Source organism: Coffea arabica, chromosome 4e, assembly GCF_036785885.1.
Source record: "Coffea arabica cultivar ET-39 chromosome 4e, Coffea Arabica ET-39 HiFi, whole genome shotgun sequence".
In the NCBI taxonomy this organism is placed as follows: Eukaryota; Viridiplantae; Streptophyta; class Magnoliopsida; order Gentianales; family Rubiaceae; genus Coffea; species Coffea arabica.
Genome location: NC_092317.1, coordinates 47,120,265 through 47,134,513, shown reverse-complemented (window position 1 = coordinate 47,134,513; position 14,249 = coordinate 47,120,265). Strand labels below are relative to the sequence as shown.

Genomic DNA, 14,249 nt, shown 5'->3' with positions numbered 1-14,249 from the left:
TCACGTGTTTACTCTCGCTCTCGTGTTTGAACACTCTAATGAACTCACCAAGGTATTTTCAAGGCTCCTCGGTCAACTCCTCGAAGAAGTTAGAACTCCTTCTAGTGTGGATCGACTTACCAACCAGGGTCACAAGATTGTAGCACTTTGAACGAAAAAAAAAACAAAAGATGAAGAGACTGACCACGACTCAATGAATGACTCAGAGTTGAATTTTAAGGATCCTAGACAAAACTCTACCCAAAACTGGAATTTTGAGCTGCTGGTTGCTGCATTTCTGGTCAGTGTTTTGGTAGGTAAATGGACACTTAGAGGATTCAGAATGACACTTAAAACTGACCTAATGATGCACAAAAATTTCCAGAATTAATGATTGGACAGAAATTCCCCAATGGTTGCAAAGATGGAATCCGAATGGAAGATGAATTTGTGTTGCGGTAGGACTGTTTTGGAAACCCAAGGCTGACTTTTCTTCCTTAATCCTTTGGAAACAAGGATTAGTCTTCCTATTTGCTGGTTCCCATAAATTCTAAGGTCAAGTTCAAGATTGGAACTGATTTGGTTGTTTTTGGGAACAAGGGTGGAAAATTTGACTTTGAACAGGTTGGAAAATTTGACTTGAATAGGTTGGGAAATTTGACTTGAATAGGCTGAATATTCTTCTTCTTCCTTTGTTTTTGTTTTCTAATCAGCCAAGAAGAGTCAAATTTCGTGGCTAAAATGTTCTTAGTCAAGAAAGAAGATTGTTGTAGTGAACACAAGGATTTTGGCAGCTGAAATTTTGCAGCCTTGTTGTTTACCAAGATTTGGTTCCCAAACCCAGAAACTTCAAGATTCTTTCAAGAATTCAAGATGTTAATTTCCAGAATTCAAGAAACACAAAATTGAAGATGATTTCCTCCCCAAACAATCCAAGATTTCACGATTTGATCAAGACAGATTTTGGTTGGCTTCAAGAATCCCAACTAAAGTTCCAAGAACTTCAAGATTGTGGTTTTAAACAATCAGGAACTTCAAGAAACCCAAGTTTTGATCAAGACAGATTTCCAGGAATTTTTGTAAGGTTAGCTAGCTATTTTTTTTTTTGTATGTAAACAAGAACACAAGGTAATAACTAGATAGGACTCTAAAACCCTTGCTACAAATTGATTTTTTTTTTTTCGGATGAACAGTAACATCGAATGATCAAATAGAACAAAAGACTGGAATTAAATGGATATAACAGGATAGAAACAAGACACAAACACAAACAAAGAATCAAGAATAAGACACAAAAAAAAAGGCTGGACCAAACAAGGCTAACCACAGCAATTAACAACAACTAGACGCAAGTTTACGATGCAACAAATCTGGAAAAATAACGCAAGAACACGATGCAACAAATCTGGAAATTGCGAACAGCAAACTTAGAACACGAAAACAGAATTTTGGACAACTTGACTCGAAAGGAAATAAATAAAGGGATATAACGTGATACCTCTTAACTAGCTCTGATACCAACTGATACGAACGTCGCCAACCTTGTGACGAAACCCGTAAAAGATTAGATTCAGGATCGACAAGAGGACACCAAGTTTGGAGCGGATGACCTCAACCCGTTAATCACGTGGTTAACGAACCTTGGTATAATGGTAGAAGACGCCACAACCTAGTGCGATTCTAGATTGATAAGTCACGAACACCTAGAGAAATTCTAAGGTATTCAAGAAGCCTTGGAGAAACCAAGAAAACTCTCAAAATCTGATTTATTGATTGAATGCCTAAATCCATTGGAAGTGTGGGCTATTTATAGCCTTACATAGAGATGAACAACTAAATGTGGAACTAGTCTAGAGTTGTGGTCTTGACTAAGACTAACAATTGTAGGCTTGACTATTTCCATAAGACTAAGAATTGTGGGTTTGACCAAACCTTATGAGGTCATCCCTTAGGTAAACAACCTTATGAGGTCATCGCTTAGGTAAATAACCTTATGAGGTCATCGCTTAGGTAAATAAGCAATGCTATGGACCATTAAGCCCTTATTACAATGACTTAATTAAAACAGCAAATGTGACTAGAGAAGGGTCACACATGGTTCTCTTTGACGTGCACTACATGGATGGCTTTCATTCCTTCATGCTCAAGTCCCTCAATGACCTTGGGGACAATTTCTTGGCCTTGTATCTCATGAACAAGTCCTTGGAGTTCCTCCCTCATCTTCTTAGCTCGTGCTCGAGTTACGGGTCCTAGGGGAACTCGAATAGTTCGCAATGGTGTCTCTTGGTTCGTATCACCTTGCCTCCCACCCCACCAAAGCCTTAAAGGCTTGGTGGTGGCCACCAGCCCAAGAGCTGGTGGTTCGTGCTTGAATGCACTTGTATAGCTCTTTTTGGAGTTTTTGCTCACTAGGTGTTTAGTTCATACACACCATCAATGAAAATATTTAACGCCCCCCCCCCCCCCAAAAAAAAAAAAAAAAAGGAACCAAAACTTCCTTTGTTTCTCTTGCTTGGGCACAGATGTCGTCCCATGATTACTATTTTCTTCTAAACGATACTTTTATTCCTGAGCTCTAGATATTTTTTGAAATCAACCAGCAGAAATAGAAACCGTGAATCATCTTTTAATTATCATATCATTCCTGAGATATAAATAAGCAATGCAAGGGCATGATTACGCAAAAATAAAATTTGTGAATTACTACAATATACACCAACTAATAAAAATAATAATAATAAAAATTTGGTACCTCATTAAAAGCCCTTCATCAAAGACAAATCTATTGGTCTCCTATAACTAGATTAATTTTTTTTTTCTAATTTTTGGACTCTTTTATGAGAAGAATCTAATTTTCCACAACGACCCTTTTGATAGGGAGATTTTTTGAAATTGATCGTCCAAAAGGCAAACAATGCAAATGTGAGATTCATCCATTTTCCATGCCCTTTCCGGGAATAAACCAAGATTAATCCTATCTCTGATATATATCTCCAAATATTTCTAGGCAAATACAAGGTAATACAAACACCCATGTGCTTTAAGAAGAAAACCTTCATTATTTGTAAAAAAAATTATTCCATCTGAAAATGGTAACAAATCTATGTATGTATATTTTCTTGATGTTGCCACAAAATTTTATAGAAAGTAATTCTTAATTGCAGCATTGCTTAATTGGCAAGCTCATAAATGGGACATATACGTACCCAAATACTTCCAGCTGATAATAAGTACCTGAGGTCGGTTTTAATTGCAGCATTGCTCATTTCTTCCCAAAGTTCTCACAATCCCAACTTTCCTAAAAACTGCCAATTAATATTCAATTAATACGCAAAATCTTGATAATAATTAATTAAATCTCTGGACTTGCCTGGGATGTTTATATATACATCAAGAACTAAATTGGGCATTCTTCAGAAACCATTCTCGTAATTCTAGACCAAAAAAAAAAGAAAGAAAAAAAATACAACAAACTATTTTCTCATGAAATATTCGTTTTGGACACGGCAAACTATTGAACAATTTAAGGATTTAAGTCAATATGCATTTAGAATTATCATAACATTCAAATTGAATTAACCATGGTATATGATTTATGACTTGCTCAAAATTGTGTTAATATTTTTTCTTTAACTTAATCATAAGATTATGATGATCATTAGTGTGAACTCGGTGTGATATGGCGTCTGGCCGTCTGCCTGCACTAGAAGAGTACTGACATGACGTAGTCGGTGGAACCCTTTGCACGGCACGTGGCAATATTTCATAGGTCAGTTGAACGCAAAATGTAATTAACAATAATTAATTATGGAAAATAGGAAAAGTGCCCGCCGAAAATATGGGGATAAAGGAATCAAATGTGTTGTTTGGTGAATAAGTCCAAGACCCGATAATTGGTATAGGACAGGAAAATATCCAACAAGAAAAAGTTAGAAAAAGAAAAAAAATAAAGAAGTAAATTATAAAATATAAGGAAGAAAAAAGAAGTTAGCATAATATATTGAGCATTCATATTGAGTTACCAGAGATATTAAATTGATTAGAACAGAATCTTGACGTCCCATGATATTTAAATGGATGATTAATCAAATATTATTTTGTACTAATGTTCCTTCTTAAGTTTATTATTTTTGTTCTAGTGAGAGTTTTATTTTCTCCTGGATTTTTCCTAGTGAGATTTTTTAAAAAAATTTTTGTCTTTTTGTTTATGATATTTGAGATTTTGTAGGTCTATGATCTAGTTTTTTAGATATGCAATTTTCTTTATTCTTGTTAGATTTGAATTTTTCTTTGACTTGAACCTATTTTAATTAGATTTGACTGTCAGAAAACATGCACAAATGTATTGAGTTAGAATGATTCATCCAAATGAAAAATATCTAGGAGTATCAATATTACTTTTATTTATATTGATTTGTTAGATCTGTTGTATCTAATTAATTTCAGATCTATATGTATATGTTATATATTTTCTATCATTAGTGCATATGCAATGAGTGAAATGATCTTTTCTATAAAAAAAAAAAAGTTTATTTTTCCTGAGTCAAGTCACATCAATCATCCATTGTGAGTAATCTCCAGAACAAAATGGTAGTTTGATAAATCATCAAATAGATTTGAAAACGCGTTTTCAAGGTTCAAACATATTTTAGACGTATTTGCTAGCTAGCGTGAGAACAAGAAACAAAATAAATGCTACTAATTACAATTTACTTGAAAACAAAAAGGATAAAACTCGAAAATCCATTCTACCAGTACAATCTTGACTTTTTAGATTCTAAATCTTAATTGGTTTTTTGAAGTTTCTTTATTAATTTTTCTTTTCTTCATATAAAATAGGAAAACTAGGTTCATTTTCATGGCACAATTAACTTGGGATAACTTTTTAATACACTATCAGTGTAAAGATTTTTTTACACAATCAAGTTTACATCATGCTATATAACATGAATTCTAATTTGAAATTCAAATCATGCACATCTAGTATACATACAAATCTGCGAGTATAAAAAAATCACTAAACTGTCAATGTATGAAAAGTTAATCCATTAACTTACTCTTGTAACCACCATTCTTTTCATAATAAAGAAAAAAAATAAATTTTCTAATAGCTAAGATTGAGATTCCACAAATAGAAGTTTTGATTCAAATCCCCCGGTTTTCCTCCCACTTCATGAATTCCACCTCTTCTCTACTAAAAAAATAAAAAAAAAAAAACAAATCAATATCTCCATGTAATTTAATAAGGTTTACTAAAGTGTTTTTTTTTTGGTAAAAAGTAAATTTCATTAATGGATTACTTAAAATCGTCAAGCACGATTTGATTTATATCACTACTCTAATGGCAGATTAAACATGCGCTATAAATTATAAATATGTAATTTAACAGATATAATAGATTTAAAAAATTATGAACAGATAAAAAATACAGAAATTTCAAAATTGTCTAAGATAAATTACTGCAGATTCCTTCCGTGTATGTTACAATCGTCAGATCTGCTAATTAATGACTTTAATCTCCTTGTACGTTACAATTGCCAGATCTGCTAATCAACGTCTTTAAACTCCAATAATGATATTGAAAGATCCAAGATTCAAAAAAAATTCAATTCTGACAACCATATTTAAAATAAATTCATATCTAACAACAAAATAATAAAAAAAATACAAAAATCTCCATAAGAAGCTCTAGGAGAACAGAAAATTCTCACTAAAAATTCCAAGGAGATATAGAAAAACTTAGGAGAGACTTCATTAAAATTAAAAAATAACACGAAATTCGTGAGAGGGGAAACCAAGAAGGCTTTTGCGAAGAGGAGAAATAGAGAGAAGTTAGAAAAGAGGAGAGTTCTTAAAAAATATGCTTATTTAGGATTATTAAAGTTAAGTTTGATTTTCGTGCTACAACATTCTCGTTAACGTGATCAAATCTTGCATTATTTCTCTGGAGTCTTGCAATCCTGATTGCATTTCCCCACCAAAACCAATTTAGATGTCGGCATTCAGTAATCAAGACATATTAGTTTTTATCAAGTTGGTATTTCCAATTCCAAGCAGTGATCTAAAAAGCAAAATGTATCTATCTGCCGCTTCCCCGTCTCAATCTACCATTGTCCTTTTGATATGTAGCCTTGGATTAGACTGTTGAAGGGTCCATCCATTGAATGAGATAATCTTCTCATTTGCATATGGGACTTCTAGCAATTTAGTTTATAACTAAGTATCTAGTTTTTTGTTTTTTAATAATAAAAGCTTATTTTCCAGTTATCTTGCTTCAGATCCCTGAATTGCATACACCTTAGCACAAAAATTTAAATCTTTTGTAGACGAATCAATACCGGATTTGCCTTTTATCATGAATTCTAAAGGCGCAATATTAAAAAAAAAAACTCAATATAAATACTAACTTCATTCTGTGGAAATTGTTATATTTTTCATTTTCGCATGTCCTAAACTATTTGCCATCTAAAATAGGCTATAGCACAATTTTTACTCTTTTTAAAACCTTTATCCCTTGTCTTTTGATAAGTAACATGTACCATACTACCCAAATTTTGAATTTTAGAGTAAAAGTGAAAAGATTTGAATACTTATCACTATTCACATACTATTATCAAAAAGTCAAATTTGTGGAAAAGGACAAAAGATTTGGGAGAGAGGGACTATCTAGTTACCTTGGCACTGATAGATGCATCCAATGTTAGTTGTGACCAGTTTCTGCTGCTCCATGTTAGTCACATGTTGTGCTGGTTGTGTGATTTTGGAGAGTATGAAGTCACAATTCAATCACAATGCTTGTTTCTTCTTTTTTGCATAAAATACACTTTGCCACAATGATGTTTGTACCCTGTGTCTTGTTGCCATTGAACTTAACGTGCATCAATTACTATTGCCAATTCTTGAATCAGGAATGTGGATTTTGAAGTTATCTAACTTGAGCAAATAGTCAAGGATGCTATTAATGTGTTTGGCACCAGTATGAGCAAGTTCATAGTTGGAAGCAGCAAATTCTTTTGACCATTCTTAGTTCCACAGGATGATTCAGTTCAAAAGCTCGTGTGCTCGAATCTAACTATCGATATAATAACTGTATTGGTGGATAATTTGTAAGAATCTCTGTAAGCAACCAATGATTTTGAAGGCATATTCTGACCCGTGATGGTATCCGGAACAGAATTCACTCAAATATTTTCTTACCAGAAAAAAGTTAGTTCAAACATGTACTCATGGACTTGTCAGAGAAACCCTTGGGGACTACATTAGCACCTTGCATAAGGGATGTTTGTTCAGTGAATCCAAACAAAAGTAGGCTCAATGTGCTTCATCTTTTGTGATCTAGGTCACATGCATTTCCTGTCCTTGTGAACAGGTCAAAGGTAATAAATAAAATTAGGTAATCCTGGAAAATGTTTCCCTTGGAAAATTTGATGGGAAATGTGAAACTTAAAACTCAATTTCTAAAACACGAAGGGGAGGCATTGAGGCAATGTATCAGACAAAAATAGGGCCAAGTACACCAACAATTAACAAACTAGAAACAAGGTGGTATCTTTCTGGTAGCATGTATGCATCCCTTTTTTTCTTTTTTCTTTTGTTTTTTTTTTTTAAAGAACACAAACAACACAATCACAGGGGAGACAAGTTCAATTAAGGGCAACATATGTGTAGTAGTTGAAGCTAAACTGAGAAACTGATAAGACCAGGCCCTTTTTCATTGCTTCTTTAGCAAAAAGTCCTTGTAATTGTGGGTCCAAATTATGCAATAGAGTGAGACAGATGGGACCTTACCAGTATGACTTCAGCTGCTACTTTCCATGTCTGCTTGTCATTTTCTAACTAACAAGTGCCAAAAACTCACCCTCCTTTGCCTTATTTAAGCCACTCATTCCCTTCCCTTCAATTTCCCCACATATTAAAAGTTGCAACAGCAGCAATAATAGTAATAATACTACTACGAGATATAGAATAGCACAAAACAAGCCAAAACCATGTCTAGCAGAAGGTCAAGAGGTTCTGGATCCACAGAAGATGAGATCAATAATCTCATCTTAAAGCTACAAGCTTTGTTGCCACATTCTGGTTCAAGGAACAGAAGGGTATGTTAACATTTATCTTTTCTGAACATCCATTCCACTTCTAGAAACATTTTGAAAAGCTTTTTCCATGCATAGAAAAGTACAGAACGGGTGGCATTGTCATGTGACCCTTGCTATTGCAGCTCTCTTGTGCAGTAATCCTCTGTGCAACTGAGAATATTGCATGGATGGATACTAATGCAGGCTTATCCTAGATTGCAAACACTCATCATGCTATAAGAAAATGTGAAAACTTTCAAGTTATAGAATCAAATATCCAGCATAAGCAAATTGATAAACAACGACAAAAGAGAAGGGGGTATAATGAAGCTTTTTTAGTCAAGAAGAGCAAGTGTGAACGCGGGAGTTATTCATTCAAACAACAGTTTAGTGAAAGCAGTAGATATTTGACATTAGATTTGCGAAACAAGTAACTTTCGCAGAAGGATTGACAAATCCATTCAGTCTTTGTTAATTAGATACTGATAATCTTTTACCTTTTGGAAATGTCTCAGGTGCAGGCATCAAAAGTACTGCAAGAGACATGCAACCACATCAGAAGACTGACTAGAGATGCTGATGATCTGAGTGAAAGGCTCTCTCAACTACTGGCTTCCAATGACATCAATTCTCTTGATATAGAAAGTATCAAAAGTATTCTTGGGCAATAAAGAAGCTGGCTGCCCCTTCCCTTGTCCCTCTGGCCTTTCTTTTGTCTGTTGATTATGTAGCAAACTAGCAATAGTTGCAGATAAAGACATATTGTATCCTTCTCTTTTTCAGCCTTTCTACTCTGCCTTCCCATTGGTCAGATATCAAGAAGATTGTGCTTTTTTTTCATTTGGTTTTGACTGATTATCTTTTTCTGTTCTGTTGTTTTACTCTAAAAAGTGATAAGACATATTCTTCATTATCTAGTAGATTACTACTAATTATTTGGTCCTACAAAACTAAATAGGAGCCTGTTGCCATCCAGTTGCTCAGATTTACTAATTTAAACACCTACTTATGATAAAGCAAGCCTGTGATACTCAAGTCCGAGGGCTAGCTTAGTGACTTTTCGCGCGTAAATCACGTGTTCAAAATGTTTAAACCAAATTATCTGTGGCTTACAACGTTCTAACATTCTAACAAAGCAAAATAAGTGAATCAATGTCATTGACTAACATGATTCTCAATTAGGTTATGGTCATACCTCAAATAGAAACCACCTAATTAAGCCCAAATAACTTTCATCAAATCTTGAGCTGCTACATCAGTACCACTAAAGCAACATAATCTGAGAAAGCAAAATAAGTGAATCATGATTTAATTAAATTATGATCATATCTCAGATATTAACCATTTAATTAAGCCCAAATGACTTTCATCAAACGTTAAGCTGCCACATCAGTAGAATCTCTATGAAGATATGCACAATATCTTCGAGACAGCCCCTGTCCTGTTTCTGCTTATGTAATCAGCAGTTGATGGTGGTTTCTAGGCCCCTCAAGTAACCTGTTAGTGAACTGGATACAGCAATTAGGACCATTTTCGTCTACACTTGGGGTGTTCTTGCCGACAAATGCATTCATAATTTTCGCAAGCAAAACAATTTGGTTCATATTGAAATTTTAACTTTTGTGTATATTTTTCATTAAGTAATAAGTGAATAGGTAATTAATTATTTTTTGGAGTGAGATTTGCTTAGATAATACAGAGCTATTTAATTAATTTAGATGTTCTATGTTTTATTATCAAACACGTTTGAACATATTAAATTCTAAAACCATTAAATTTAAATGCTGAATTGAGTTATTAAACAAAACCTTAATAAGAGCACTTAAAAGGGGTGCAAAAAAGCAAAGAAGACGAACCAATGTACAAGACGTATTCCAATAGAATCAAGTATCATTCCTTGTTAACCACTTTCTAACTTGATTACTTTACGAGTTTTACGTTAGATGACAACAAAGAAACAAACATGCAGAGAATCATATACTAAGGAAGGATGGTTAAAATTTAATAGCTTTCACTCTCTCTCTCTAGTCAAGTATTAAGTGTATAACCACCAAAATGAAAAATCAGACAACCCCTAATTCAACTTCCAGAATCCCAGCAAAAATCAAGAGCAAAAACTCTATGCAACCTCCCTTCTTTATTTTTGAACAATAAATTATTAGATTCAACTTGAGAAAAAGAAATTGGGTATGAACAAAAAAGCATATAGGCACATGCATGTGTGTGTTCGTGTGTCCCTATGTTTAGCATTGATAAAGAATTATGCCTAACCTAATACTACTACTACATATAAGCCTCAAGTTGACTTTAATGATGAACGGTTGAAGAAATAATTAATTTGTTAACTTCTTATTTTGACCATAAAAGACATAATTCTTGTTTCTTTTTCATTGCCCACTTGATGTTTGAAGTCTAAAATGTCATTCAATTCAATGTCGCAAGTAGTACAGTATTCTTTGAAAATCCATGCACACAGACTTAATAGTTAATGCTATAAACGGCACAAACTGCTCTTCTGCATAAATGGAATTAGGTCTTGAAAGAATTTTTGGGAAAGGAATTAGGCCTTGAAAGAATTTTTGGGACTTGGAATTCAACATAGACCATGTTATAAACGACACAAACTTCTCTTTCTCTTAAATGTGGAAGAAATTAGGTCTCGTCCTTGTTGATGAATTTCTTGGATTTGAAATTATATCCAAACATAATTTTGTTGATCACCTAATGGCTTCTAGGTCACTAATATTTTTTAGCTCTAAGTATACTCTACTTGGAGCTACACAAGTTATGAAACAAACAAACCTAAAACCAACTTCCTAGGATATACAATCCCTTAAAGTCAACTTAATTTGTAGCAAGGACAAAAGAATAATTGTTTTTGTCTCAACATGGTAACAAATTCGTTTCGTTATCTGCCTTCTACTACCTTTTATCTATAACTTAATAAAGAGGACTTAAAAGGATTAAAACAACAAAGAAGAAGAACCAACGTATAAGACATACTACGGTAGAATCAGGTAATATTCCTCTGTACCCACTTTCTAATAACTTGATCACATCACACTTTTCTTATTAGATGACAGCAAAAAAAAAAAAAAAAAAACCTATCTTTTAACGGATCATGTCAGCTATTAAGAATAGAATTGGTAAAAGATTCAACAATTTTAACTCTCTCTAGTGTCCAAAAAGGTATAACCACCATATGCAGAATTAGACAATTCCTAATTCAAGTCCCAAAACCATGCTCAAAACTTCTTCCTGCAACCTCCCTTTTATAGAATATGCACGTTACTTGCATCCTTGAAAAAAAAAACTGGGTATGAAAAAAAAGAAATAGGTACATATTCTTGTGCCTGTATAAAAATTGGTGTACATAATTGGTCAGACCTTATGTACATTAACATGCAGAAAATTCATTATTAAAAAAATAAAAGCATGCACAATAAAAAAAAAAAAAAAAGATTCCATTTTAATGATGTTACAGGTAATTTTTTTTTCTTAGCCATTTGATTTGTCATGTAATCAGTCATGGTATTTAAGTCCTCAAACCCTTAATTCATCCTGCATGTCCCAAATTTCTTCAAGTTTACCGTATAACGCTGAGGGGTTGAAGTCTTTGAAGACTTTAAGCTTCAAGGTTACCAGTTAAAATTGACTGCAAACGACTAAACAGTGGCAGACGTGACACATACAAGAATGGAAGGTTGATCTACCACCACTACATATTTATACCTTCAAATTAAGCAATGGCACCTTTAAAACTGTAGTCATGAGATTCTGCCCAAGACTTGTGTTTTCTTCACTTTGGTGCATTTAAATAATGGCATGCTAATTATTGAAGGAAATTTGTGTGGAGAAGCATCTTTTTTTGAACACTAACGACATTATTATAGAGAATGAATGGTTATCGGTTAATAGTTAATGTTAAAGCACAACTTAAAGCGCTCAATACCCGGATAAAGTTCTCATTTTATGTTCACATCCCTTCTTCTTATATCTAGACCTACAAGTTTATATGTTAGCGATCAAAATAACTAATGCATGAAAAGTATGGATTTAGCTCTTTCTAACTTTGGATGCAAAAATTAGCAAGTATTTAGAAACTAGTTTGGTACAAAGCGAAAAGAAACTAAAGGTTACGTACTAAAGTGTTATAACTCAAAGTTCAAGGCACAAAGTGACTTTGAGGGTGCGAAATCGCATTAATTCTGGGGCTAATATTGTTAAACACACAATTTTATATATGTCTAATGCATTCAATCATAATAGTATATACACTGTTAATGTCTATAAAATTAACTTTGCATATATATAATCTTCAAAGTATAATAAAATACTGTAATAGCCATCATAAAATAAAATTACTGCCAAATGAGATGTTCCTAACTTTCTTGGATGAAAAAGTAAAACCGCAAGAAACTTGCGCTACAAAATCATTAATTTTACCCAAAAAAAAAAGGTCTTATCATTACAAGTTGGGCTGTCAGCCAGGCCAGGCTTGCCCGACCTGAGCCTGTTTAGCCCATCAGAAAAAGGCACAAGCTTGACATGAACCTGTGTTGGGCTAATTTAGCGTGGGATGACCTTACTGGGCCATTGAACCAATTTGGAATGTAAATGTCTACATTTTATGCATTTTTTTTTTTGAAGTTAAGAGAGATAGAGTGAATTGCCAATAATTCTGTCAGCTAGGCAAGCAGTTGCTTACCATTATGGTGTTAAAAGTTAATGTTTGCTTCCTTGCAGTTTTGTACCAAAAGATAAGTTAAATGGAAAATTGAAATTAAAGGTTTTTAGCATCTCATGTCATATGAATGGTTACTACTTGTTACAAGTCACTAAGGGGCTATCAAGAGGGGCAAAAATGTTAATTTTGTACCAATGCAAATATTTAAAATTACTAATCAAGAAAGAAGTCTTTTCAGCCTTGCAAAACACATCTGCAAGGATCAAAATTAAAAAATATTTTCCTTTTTCATTGTTAATTTCTTCTATATTTTATATAGCACTAATTTGGATCAGATCATGTGTGACGACCCCACCTCCCCCTAAGGCGTACCAAAGGGTTCGGCGGACCGCCTGCCCAACTCTCGCCAGGACTCACTCACTCGTATCACATGCATACATCCATAGACCATAAATAACATCGCAATTCAAGCTTATAATTTACATTGATGCACAATCAAGATACAAAACCTCAATATACCCAAACTGGTTCAAAGTGTATACAATCCAGATACAAAACATTCTATTCGAGTAATAGCGCGAGTACAAGTCAAAAGTCAAAAACAACTAGTCTACGCTAGTCTTTACATATCTCACGCCTCGCTCGTACCCCTGAAAGGAAAAACAAATGGAGTGGAATGAGCTAAAAGCCCAGTGAGGTTCTAAATAGCAAATTGACCATTATTTATAAGTACAAGTTTTCGATATAGCAAAGTAACGAGCATGAAGAGTTCATAAAGGTGAGCAATAACACGTCAAGTAGAAATATCAAAATGAGCGAGTGTAAAAGTTTTTCAAAATAAACAATAATCCAATAAGCAATAATCATTCCAAAGCATAAGGATACGGATGGCTCTCAGGAGTCAAATTCCATTCATCATCAGGAGCTTGATCACGTAGTAGTTGACACTCCGTCAACTTTCAAGTAAAGGAACCAATCCAGTAGAGCACCATTTAACTACTCTCCGTCCACCATTCAAACCCCCTACTGGGCCCAAAATCCTCAAGAAACACGGGTGGTAATACTCGAGTATACCAATTAGTCGAGGAGATATCACTCTACTCGACAAAACAAGAGACCCAGGGTTCGTTACCCAATCGACCAAGCCCTTGCCGGCTCGACTTAAATAACTCGCCGCAGGGTTTCTGGAATTCCAGGAAGTGCGCGCATCATAAACAAGTATATCGAGTCAATTGCAACAATAAACAAGTATATATCACATAAGGGCAAGTGCGATAAAGTACACTCTTACCCTAACAATTCACGTATATAACATGTAATCATATTGGTCACGTATCAAGTTCAATTCGATATTTGAAAGCACTCACCAAAAGATATAGTGCCTTTACTGGTCACTTTCAGGTTATACTCCGGGTTCGGAGTCCAAATCTGCGATAAAACTCAGTTTGAGAACTTTGAAACATGACTAAGATTCGAAACTTAGACGTTTCGTTCAATAAAAATCAAGA

The 14,249-nt window shown here is 34.0% G+C and overlaps 1 protein-coding gene across 1 annotated transcript; it reads left to right on the top strand.

Annotated features, from left to right (window-relative positions):
- The first annotated feature begins 7,903 nt into the window (after window positions 1-7,903).
- On the top strand, window positions 7,904-8,919 carry LOC113741814 (transcription factor ILI6). Its single transcript, XM_027269457.2, has 2 exons — window positions 7,904-8,075; window positions 8,570-8,919. Exons 1-2 carry the CDS (start codon window positions 7,968-7,970, stop codon window positions 8,723-8,725), a joined length of 264 nt encoding a protein of 87 aa, XP_027125258.1. The 5' UTR covers window positions 7,904-7,967; the 3' UTR covers window positions 8,726-8,919.
- Window positions 8,920-14,249: the final 5,330 nt, after the last annotated feature.